The 11,621-nt window shown below is 49.1% G+C and overlaps 1 protein-coding gene across 2 annotated transcripts in view; it reads right to left on the bottom strand.

The window, feature by feature from the left end:
* Window positions 1-858: 858 nt before the first annotated feature.
* Window positions 859-11,621, bottom strand: part of epgn (epithelial mitogen homolog (mouse)) — an 11,573-nt gene continuing 810 nt past the window's right edge. The window contains exons 2-5 of one of the 2 annotated variants that reach the window (XM_086003347.1): window positions 10,204-10,301; window positions 5,868-6,043; window positions 2,155-2,313; window positions 859-1,134 (exon numbers count right to left, since the gene is read on the bottom strand). In XM_086003347.1, coding sequence (XP_085859473.1) covers window positions 1,080-1,134; window positions 2,155-2,313; window positions 5,868-6,043; window positions 10,204-10,301 — 488 coding nt within the window. In that variant the 3' untranslated portion in view covers window positions 859-1,079. Of the gene's footprint in view, window positions 1,135-2,154; window positions 2,314-5,867; window positions 6,044-10,175; window positions 10,302-11,621 lie in introns of both variants that reach the window. The other variant, XM_086003355.1, reaches the window with a different exon arrangement.

Raw genomic sequence — 11,621 nt, forward strand, 5'->3', positions numbered from 1 at the left:
ACTGCCCCGTGTCCTAACTCACACCCAGTCCCGTTCACCCATCACCCCCTGTGCTCACTGCCCCGTGTCCTAACTCACACCCAGTCCCGTTCACCCATCACCCCCTGTGCTCACTGCCCTGTGTCCTAACTCGCACCAAGTCCCGTTCACCCATCACCCTCTGTGCTCACTGCCCCGTGTCCTAACTCACACCCAGTCCCGTTGACCCATCACCCCCTGTGCTCACTGCCCTGTGTCCTAACTCGCACCCAGTCCTGTTCACCCATCACCCCCTGTGCTCACTGCCCCGTGTCCTAACTCGCACCCAGTCCCGTTCACCCATCACCCCCTGTGCTCACTGCCCCGTGTCCTAACTCACACCCAGTTCCGTTCACCCATCACCCCCTGTGCTCGCTGACCTACATTGGCTCCCGGTTAAGCAACACCTCGATTTCAAAATTCTCATCCTTGTTTACAAATCCCTGCATGACTTCGCCCCTCCCTATCTCTGTAATCTCCTCCAGCCCCACAACCCCCCCGAGATCTCTGCGCTCCTCCAATTCTGCCCTCTTGAGCATCCCCGATTTTAATCGCTGAACCATTGGCGGCCGTGCCTTCAGCTGCCTGGGCCCTGAGCTCTGGAATTCCCTCCCCAAACCTCTCCACCTCTCTCTCCTCCCTTAAGACGCTCCGTAAAACCCCTACCTCTTTGACCAAGCTTTTGGTCACCTGTCCTAATATCTCCTTATGTGGCTCGGTGTCAAATTTTGTCTGATAATCGCTCCTGTGAAGCACCTTGGGACATTTTACTACGTTAAAGGTGCCGTATAAATACAAGTTGTTGTTGTTGTTAAACATCGCTGCATTGCATTCAAGGAACTCAAGGCCATGGGACCTTATAGGCGACGCTTGGTAATGTGTTACATTCTTCCATAGTTAGGAAAATACACTGTGTTTGTGTGGTGATGTGGATGCCCAGAGTTCACTTCCAGTTCAGTACTTGGTGCCAGTGTGGGTTTCTCTAAAAGGTAATGCTGCTCGGTAATAAGACCGCTGAGAATTCGTTTGCCGGTTGTCATCAGCATCAGTCTCACAGAGGGTCAAACTCTTGCCTCGACGGAACACTTGCTATACGTTGTTTTTGATCGCTGGCACCTGAAAACAAATACAATCGCTGTCAGAATGATAAACGTTCAACAGTAGAGGTTTACCCCACACGAAAGAGACCGTTTGCCAGTGCCGCCTCTTTGCTAGGGCAATCCCCAAAACAGATCCCCCTGTCCGCCTCCCTCCCTGTAACCCTGTCAGTGTCAGCCGTGGCTCAGTGGGCAGCACTCTCGCCTTCTGAGTCATGAAGGTTGTGGGTTCAAATCCCACTCCAAAGACTCGAGCACAAAAATCCAGGCTGATACTCCAGTACTGAGGGGGTGCTGCACTGTCGTAGGGGCAGTACTGAGGGAGCCCTGCACTGTCGGAGGGGCAGTACTGAGGGAGTGCCGAACTGTCGGAGGGGCAGTACTGAGGGAGCGCCGCACTGTCGGAGGGGCAGTACTGAGGGAGCGCCGCACTGTCGGAGGGGCAGTACTGAGGGAGCGCCGCACTGTCGGAGGGGCAGTACTGAGGGAGCACCGCACTGTTGGAGGGGCAGTACAGAGGGTGCGCCGCACTGTCGGAGGGACAGTACGGAGGGACAGTACTGAGGGAGTGCCGTACTGTCGGTGGGGCAGTACTGAGGGAGCGCCGCACTGTCGGAGGGGCAGTACTGAGGGAGCACCACACTGTCAGAGGGGCAGTACTGAGGGAGCACCGCACTGTTGGAGGGGCAGTACTGAGGGAGCGCCACACTGTCAGAGGGGCAGTACTGAGGGAGCGCCGCACTGTCAGTACTGAGGGAGCGCCGCACTGTCGGAGGGGCAGTACTGAGGGAGCACCACACTGTCGGAGGGGCAGTACTGAGGGAGCGCCGCACTGTCGGAGGGGCAGTACTGAGGGAAGGGAGTGCTGCACTGTCAGAGGTTTCCTACATTACAACAGTGACTACACTTCAAAAAGTACTTCATCGGCTGTGAAGGGCTTTGTGACATCCCGAGGTTGTGATAGGCGCTGGAGAAATGCAAGTCTTTTTGAAAACAGTCAGCTCATTTAAGAGGAGCTTTACTCTGTCACTGGGCTTACCTTTCTCGAACACAGTAATAGAGAATGACAGCGAACGCACTGAGCAGCAATCCGATCCCAATCCCCACTGCAATGTACAAGTATCGTTCCGACTCCTGTGTCGCGTGAGAGCTTAGTGTCATGTGCTGGCACCTTTCTCCCGTGTATCCTGGTTTACAACTAGAAAAGAAAACCCAAGAGGTTCACACAATTGAATTTAAAAACCAAAGTGTTGTTTGTGTCATTTTATTTCGCTTTGTTGCTATTGGTTGCTGCAAAACATGGGAACAGGAGGAGGCCATTCAGCCCCTCGAGCCTGTTCCACCATTCAATTAGATCATGGCCGATCTGTATCTTAACTCCATCCACCCGCCTTGGTTCCGTGGCCCTTAATAACCTTACCCAACAAAAATCTGATCGATCTCAGTTTTGACATTTTCAATTGACCCCCAGCCTCAACAGCTTTTTTTGGGGGAGAGAGTTCCAGTTTCCACTCCCCTTTGTGTGAAGAAGTGCTTCCTGACACCACCCCTGAACGGCCTGGCTCAAATTTTAAGGTTCTGCCCCCTTGTTCTGGACTCCCCCCCACCAGAGGAAATAGTTTCTCTCTATCTACCTGATCAACTCCTTTGATCACCCCTTAATCTTCTATATATTCAAGTCAAGACAAGCCTAGTCTGTGCAACCTGTCCTCGGAATTTAACCCTTTTAGCCCCGGTATCATTCTGGTGAATCTGCGCTGCTCCCCCTCCGAGGCCAATATATCATTCCTGAGGAGCGGGGCCCAGAACTGAACACAGTCGCTCCAGATGGGGGTGTAATCAGAGCTCTGTACAACAGTATAAAAAGGGGAGACCAAACGCAGATTGGGTGACCGCTTTGCGGAACACCTCCGTTCAGTCTGTAAGTGCGACCCCGAGCTCCCGGTGGCCTGTCACTTTAATTCTCCGCTCCATTCCCACTCAGACCTCACCGTCCTCGGCCTCGTGCATTGTTCCACGGAAATTCAACAGAAGCTCGAGGAACAGCACCTCATCTTTCGATTAGACACTTTACAGCCTTCTGGACTCAACATAGAGTTCAACAATTTCAGATCATAACCTCGGCCCCTATCATATATATTTTATCCACTCTCTTGGTCTGTTTTTTTCTCTTCTCTCCCACAGGCCAGCTGTCTTTCATTCTGCCAGCGCAATTTACACTTCATCGAGAGCCATCCTTTGTTTCTTAACCTGTCCCATTACCATCTCCTCTCGCCTTGAATATCTCTTAATGTCTCTTAACCTCTCCAGCCTTCTATCCTATCACAGACCTTCCCTTTTGTTCTTTCATCCCCTCCCCCCTTTCCCAGCCCCTACACTTGCTTAAAAATCTGTTCCATTTCCTGCTTTTTTCCAGTTCTGACGAAAGGTCATCGACTTGAAACGTTAACTCTGTTTCTTTCTTCACAGGTGCTGCCTGACCTGCTGAGTATCTCCAGCATTGTCTGTTTTTATTTCAGATTTCCAGCATCTGCGGTATTTTCTTTTAGTATAAAAGGGGTTCTGACGAACGGTTGTCGACTTGAGACGTTGACTCTGTTTCTCTCTCCCCAGACGCGGCCTGACCTGCTGAGTGTTTCCAGTATTTTCTGTTTCTATATAAAAAGGGGATTCAATTATTCCCCACACAGCAAGCTACCCCAGGTAACTTGCAATGTTAGACACGTGTTACATGGCACCTTTACAGACGGGAGATGGTGAAATGTGAGGAAAGGAGTATTCGAATGGGGGTTGAAATTACTCAGCGCTCTGATTTTTACCACTTGCAACAAATTTCCATTTTCAATATTTTAGCAAAGTTGACAATCTATCAACACGGGAATTTGACACGGACACGTTAACTAGTGAGCTACAAATAACAGGAACTTCAACCACAAAGAACCAAAAAAAAGTGCTTTGTTGAACAGTGGTGTTTGTAAATTCCCAAGCAGCGCGCAGAGGCAATTAAAGGTTTTCCCTCGCAATTCCTCCACGCCAGTAAGTTCCCAATCTCGATCGTGCTGCTGCATGGAGCAGCCAATCACAATAGACAACCACAGAATATAAACAGCGCAGAAGGAGGCCATTCGGCCCATCGTGCCTGTGCCGGCTCTTTGAACGAGCTCTCCAATTAGTCCCACACCCCCCGGCTCTTTCCCCACAGCCCTGCACATTTTTCCTTTTCAAGTATTTATCCAATTCCCTTTTGAAAGTTACTATTGAATCTGCTTCCACCGCCCTTTCAGGCAGCGCGTTCCAGATCACAACAACTTGCTGCGTAAAAAAAATTCTCCTCATCTCCCCTCTGGGTCTTTTGCTACAACCGCACCCCACTGACTGTGCAGAATCACGCTTGCCTCTTCAGTCTGTTCGATCAGTCAAACAGCACTTTTTTCAGAAGGTCGTGGGTTCAAGTCCCACTCCAGATGCTTGAGCACAAAATCTAGGTTGACACTCCCAGTGCAGTACTGAGGGAGCGCAGCGCTGTCGGAGGGGCAGTACTGAGGGAGCGCCGCACTGTCGGAGGGGCAGTACTGAGGGAGCGCCGCAGTGTCGGAGGGGCAGTACTGAGGGAGCGCCGCAGTGTCGGAGGGGCAGTACTGAGGGAGCGCCGCACTGTCGGAGGGGCAGTACTGAGGGAGCGCCGCAGTGTCGGAGGGGCAGTACTGAGGGAGCGCCGCACTGTCGGAGGGGCAGTACTGAGGGAGCGCCGCAGTGTCGGAGGGGCAGTACTGAGGGAGCGCCGCACTGTCGGAGGGTCAGTACTGAGGGAGTGCTGCACTGTCAGAGGGGCAGTACTGAGGGAGCGCTGCACTGTCGGAGGGGCAGTACTGAGGGAGCGCTGCACTGTCGGAGGGTCAGTACTGAGGGAGTGCTGCACTGTCGGAGGGGCAGTACTGAGGGAGCGCTGCACTGTCAGAGGGGCAGTACTGAGGGAGAGCTGCACTGTCGGAGGGTCAGTACTGAGGGAGAGCTGCACTGTCGGAGGGTTAGTACTGAGGGAGTGCTGCACTGTTGGAGGGGCAGTACTGAGGGAGAGCTGTACTGTCGGAGGGGCAGTACTGAGGGAGAGCCGCACTGTCAGAGGGGCAGTACTGAGGGAGAGCTGCACTGTCGGAGGGGCAGTACTGAGGGAGAGCTGTACTGTCGGAGGGGCAGTACTGAGGGAGAGCCGCACTGTCGGAGGAGCCGTCTTTCGGCTGAGATGTTAAACCAAGACCCCGTCTGCTCTCTCAGGTGGATGTAAAAGATCCCATGGCCACTATTTTGAAGAAGAGCAGGGGAGTTCTCCCTGGTGTCCTGGGCCAATATTTATCCCTTAACCAACATCACTAAAACAGATGATCTGCTCATTATCACATTGCTGTTTGTGGGAGCTTGCTGTGCGCAAATTGGCTGCCGCGTTTCCTACATTACAACAGTGACTACACTTCAAAAAGTACTTCATTGGCTGTAAAGCGCTTTGGGACGTCCGGTGGTCGTGAAAGGAGCTGGAGAAATGCAAGTGTTCAAAGACTTTTTAAAATAAATAATGATGCCCATATACTGTTTCTCACTGGGTGTTTGCTCGCTGCAGTGTCCGGGAGATTAATCTTTAATTCCTGGATGTCCAGGAAATCCTGAAGGGAAACTGACCGACTTCCTCTTCCAGTAGGACTTCAACTCTCAGCATTTAAGGTGATTTAAAAGAAATAAAAATTCTCGCAGACTTACACACAAATGCGATGTCTGTTGATCTGATCCTGTTCTTCATGGTACTTGCAGATCCCGTTCATACAATAACTTTGGTCAATTTCCTGACAAGTCTGTTTTATTTTTACAGCCATTGGTATATTGTGATCTCCTGTCAAATGAACAAAATTAAATTCAGGAATCAACAAAAACAACAGCTTGTATTTATATAGCGCCTTTAACGTAGTAAAACGTCCCAAGGCGCTTCACAGGAGCGATTATCAAACAAAATTTGACACCGAGCCACATAAGGAGACATTGGGACAGCTGACCAAAAGCTTGGTCAAAGAGTGAGGTTTTAAGGAACATCTTAAATGAGGAGAGAGAGGCGGAGAGGTTTAGGGAGGGAATTCCAGAGCTCGGGGCCCAGGCAGCTGAAGGCACGGCCGCCAATGGTGGGGCGATGGAAATCGGGGATGCTGAAGAGGCAGAATTGGAGGAGCGCGGCGATCTCGTAGGGTTGTGGGGCTGGAGGAGGTTACAAAGATAGGGAGGGGGGGCGAGGCCACGGAGGAATTTGAAAACACAGATGAGAATTTTAAAAATCGAGGTGTTGCCAGGCGGGGAGCCAGCGTAGGTCAGCGAGCACAGGGAGTGATGGGTGAAAAGATCCCACGGGCACTATTTCGAAGAAGAGCAGTGGGAGTTCTCCCTGGTGTCCTGGGGCCAATATTTATCCCTCAACCAACATCAGTAAAAAACAGATTATCCGTCATTATCTCATTGCTGTTTGTGGGAGCTTGCTGTGCGCAAATTGGCTGCCGCGTTTCCTACATTATGACAGTGACCGCATTTCAAAAAGTACTTAATTGGCTGCAATTTAGGATGTCCCGAGGCCATGAAAGGTGCTTTATAAATTCAAATTCATTCCTTGATTGGGTGCTCCCAGCAACGAACCAACACTCAGAGGTCAACTTTTGGTCAGCAAATCATAGACGTATTGAATTAAATGGACAGAAAATCAGGGAGTGAGTGCCCAGAATTTCCTGCCCCGTGCTCCCTACAAACTGCACCCCTTGCTTTGAGCCCCCACTCTGGCAAAGTTCCCTGTACTTGCTCTTTAAGAAACATCATGTGACATAGAAACATAGAAGATAGGAGCAGGAGTAGGCCATTCGGCCCCTCGAGCCTGTTCCGCCATTCAATGAGATCATGGCTGATCATCCAAATTCAGTACCCTGTCCCTGCCTTCTCCCCATATCCCTTGATCCCTTTAGCCTTAAGAAATATATCCAACTCCTTCTTGAATATATTTAATGAATTGGCCTCAACTGCCTTCTGTGGTAGAGAATTCCACAGGTTCACCACTCTCTGACGCATGAAATATTTTTCTAGTGCCCAAGTGCTTCTCGCTGTTGCGTTGTGTCATGCTGACAGCGCTGGCATGTAATTAATATGATGGCGAGTTCCTAGAGCATGAGGTGTACAGCAAAGAGAATCCTTTAACTTGCTCAAGTGTTACGCCACATGTTTAAAGCAGTACACAGCTGTAATTACACCTTGCAGTCACCACTGGGTTCAGATTCAGGGCAAAATATTTCAACGTCCGTCAGGTGTACTGAACAACCAGCTTCCTTGAAGCAGGAGTTTGATCCTAATCCCAATAGACGGTCTACATTTTTAAAATTAGCAACATTTGGGAATGATTCTGGTCTCTCTGTCACTCCATTTCTTGGGCGGGTGCATGGCCTAAATGGCAATATAAATCGTATCTCTGTCTACGCTCAACTCCCCATTTTGATACAGGTCTTGAAATAACCACCCAAGCCAAATACTTCCTGTGCTGCCAAAAATAAATACTCCCTCTCTCTTACACAACAACAACAAAGACACATCATGCTCCAGGATCTCGCCAATGCCCAGTTTGGGTTCCACCAGGCCCACTCGGCTCCTGACCTCATTACAGCCTTGGTCCAAACATCGACAAAAGAGCTGAATTCCAGAGGTGAGGTGAGAGTGACTGCCCTTGACATCAAGGCAGCATTTGACCAAGTGTGGCATCAAGGAGCCCTAGTAAAACTGAAGTCAATGGGAATCAGGGGGAAAATTCTCCACTGGCTGGAGTCATACCTAGCACAAAGGAAGATGGTTGTGGAGGTTGAAAGTCAATCATCACAGCCCCAGGACATCGCTGCAGGGGTTCCTCAGGGAAGTGTCCTAGGCCCAACCATCTTCAGCTGCTTCATCGACGCTGGGTCAAAATCCTGGAACACCCTCCACGGACTGCAGCGGTTCAAGAAGGCGGCTCACCACCACCTTCTCAAGGGCAGTTAGGGATGGGCAATAAATGCTGGCCTTGCCAGCGACGCCCACATCCCGTGAATGAATTAAAAAAAGGTGACCATAAGATTGGTCAAAGTGGTAGGTTTTAAAGGAGGAGAGAGAGGCAGGGAGGTTTAAGGAGGGAATTGCAGATTTTAAAATTCTCATTCTTGTTTTCAAATCTCTCCACGGCCTCGTCCCTCTCTATCTCTGTAATCTCCTCCAGCCCCACAACCCCCCGAGATCTCCACGCTCCTCCAATTCTGGCCTCTTGAGCATCCCCTGATTTTAATCGCTCCACCGTTGGCGGCCGTGCCTTCAGCCGCCTGGGCCCCAAGCTCTGGAATTCCCTACCTAAACCTCTCCACCTCTCTCTCCTCCTTTAAGATGCTCCTTAAAACTTACCCGTCACCTGTCCTGATATCTCCTTAGTGTCACATTCTGTTTGATAATAATTCCTGTGAAGCACCTTGGGACATTTTACTGCATTACAGGCACTACAGAAATGCAAGTTGTTGTTGTTGGTGGTGCTGATGTTTCTCATCATCATCATCCAAGAATGCAATTAGCATCTGAAGGTGCTATAAATATCTTTAGTCACCCATCAGGCAATGGTGCTTTTCCACGTCATGATGCTATTGACCTGAAAACCTTATCAACACAGAGACTTCTAAAACCTTCTAACAGTGGCATTATCATGCAAAGCATCTATCCCCATATCCCTTGATTCCCTTAATATTCAAATCCTTCTATTCCTTTCTCCCTCGTGTGTTTGTCAAGCTTCCCCTGAAATGCATCTGTACCATTCGCCTCAACCACGCCCTGCGGTAGCGAGTTCCACATTCTCACCACTCTCTGGGTAAAGAAGAATCATGAAGATCTTCAGAAGCACTTCTTGAGCATCCGGCACGGACTTGATGGGCCGAATGGCCTCCTTCTGTGCTGTTATGACTCTAGGACTCTATTTTGCTACTTGTGTTTACTGTATAACATAACAATACGGTGCTGCTACTCTGCCGATCTTTACCTCCTCTGAAAAAAAAGCACTTTCCTTTGAATCCGGCCCAGGTAGAACATTCCCCCCTCTGCCGCCATTTAAGAGTCCAAATTAAGGTGGCTGGGTCCTAAACCCAATTCCTGCGCATGTGAGTTGACATTGCAAAAATCTATCCACAACTCCACCCCAATCGTGCGAAGGTTAGACATCTCGTATTGGGCACAAACACAAACTGGGACGGAACTGTTCATCTTTGCATCAAAGAAAGAAAGAACTTGCATTTCGGCACCAGCTTTCACGACGTCCCAAAGTGCTTTACAACCAATGATGTTGGGAACGCAGCAGCCAATTTGCGCACAGCAAGATCCCACAAACAGCAATGTGATAATGACCAGATAAACTGTTTTTAATGATGTTGGTTGGGGGATAAATATTGGTCGCAGGACACCGGGGAGAACGCCCCCCCCCCACCGATCTTCTTTGAATAGTGGCCGTGGGATCTTTTACGTCCACCTGAGAGAGCAGACAAGGCCTCAGTTGAACATCTTATCTGAAAGACGGCACCTCCGACAGTGCAGCACTGGGAGTGTCAGCCTAGATTTCTGTGTTCAAGTCTCTGGAATGCGACTTGAACCCACAACCTTCTGACCCAAAGGGAACAGGTGGTACCCACTGAGCCACGGCTGTACCAATACACCAAACTCACATTTTGCCCAACTTGATAAGAATCAAATTGTTGATGATGTCAGGCTGTACAGTGGTGGACCTGGTGAATCACCTGTGGATGGTTACAAGGCCAATTTACATTTTGAAAGGGGATTTTTTTGACTTAAATTGTAATGTTCTGAATTATGGTTTACCTATAACCGGTATTTATGTGGCTTTACACTACGTGCAGCTTTTCAAAGAAGTAAAACTGTTTCTGTGGGAGGCAAAAGTTACGAATTTTCACGCTGTTTACATCGGACATTGGCCTCGAAAGAAAAGTTGGTGTAACCCAGCGTAAAGCACGAAGGTTATTTCTAGCCTACCTCTCTGTGCTGGCGAGATTGTTTCCACGGCGTCCGATTCATTTTGAAAGGCGTTGGAAGTGCGGAGCGAGTCAGTGACGGGTGTTTCAGTCAGTTCACTCGTGGCTGCAGTTAAGGCAAGTATTGCTAGAAAAAACATAAGAACATAAGAACATAAGAAATAGGAGCAGGAGTAGGCCAATCGGCCCCTCGAGCCTGCTCCACCATTCAATAAGATCATGGCTGATCTGATCCTAACTGCCAATCCACTATCACAGAACCATCTCCTGAATCTAACAGAATTAGACACACAAAATAGGAGCAGGATCAGGCTACACGGCCCTGGCCCGCTCCGCTACCCACAGGACCATGACCGATCTGAACCTAGACTCATGTCCAAATTCCTGCCCGCTCCCCGTAACCCTTAATTCCCTTTACTTCTAGGAAACTGTCTATTTCTGTTTTAAATTTATGTAATGATGTAGCTTCTACAGCTTTTTGGGGCAGCATATTCCATGGACCTACCACCCTCTGAGTGAAGTAGTTCCTCCTCATCTCGGTTTTGAAAGAGCAGCCCCTTATTCTAAGACTATGCCCCTAGTTCTAGTTTCACCCATCATCGGGAACATTCTCCCCGCATCCACCCGATCCAACCCCTTCACAATCTTATATGTTTCAATAAGATCGCCTCTCATTCTTCTGAACTCCAATGAGTAGAGTCCCAGTCTACTCAACCTCTCCTCATATGTCCATCCCCTCATCCCCGGGATTAACCGAGTGAACCTTCTTTGTACTGACTCGAGAGCAAGTATGTCCTTTCTTAAGTATGGACACCAAAACTGTACGCAGTATTCCAGGTGCGGTCTCACCAATACCTTGTACAACTGAAGCAATACCTCCCTATTTTTATATTCTATCCCCCCTAGCAATGAAAGCCAACATTCATTGGCTTTCTTAATCACTTGCTGCACCTGCATACTAACCTTTTGAGTTTCGTTGCACCAGGACCCCCAGATCCCTTTGTACTTCACTTCTTTCCAGTTTCTTGCCATTAAGATAATAACTTGCTCTACGATTTTTCCTGCCAAAGAGAGAAAGAGAGAAAGAAAGAGAGAGAGAGAGAGAGAGAGAGAGAGAGAGAAAGAGAGAGAGAAAGAGAGAAGAGAGATGAGAGAAGAGAGAGAGAGAGAATGAGAGCGAAAGAGAGAGAGAGAGAAAGAGAGAGAAAGAGAGAGAGAGAGAAAGAGAGAGAGAGAGAAAGAGAGAAAGAAAGAGAGAAAGAGAGCGAAGAGAGAAAGAGAGAAGAGAGAAGAGAGAGAGAGAGAAGAGAAGAGAAAGAGAGAAAGAGAGAAAGAAAGAGAGAGAGAGAGAGAAAGAGAGAAAGAAAGAGAGAAGAGAGAGAGAAAGAGAGAGAGAAAGAGAGAAGAAAGAGAGAAAGAGAGAGAGAAAGAGAGAGAAGAAAGAGAG

This window comes from Somniosus microcephalus, chromosome 2 (assembly GCF_052327205.1).
Source record: "Somniosus microcephalus isolate GS21.2 chromosome 2, FLI_Smic_1.0, whole genome shotgun sequence".
NCBI classification, from domain to species: domain Eukaryota; kingdom Metazoa; phylum Chordata; class Chondrichthyes; order Squaliformes; family Somniosidae; genus Somniosus; species Somniosus microcephalus.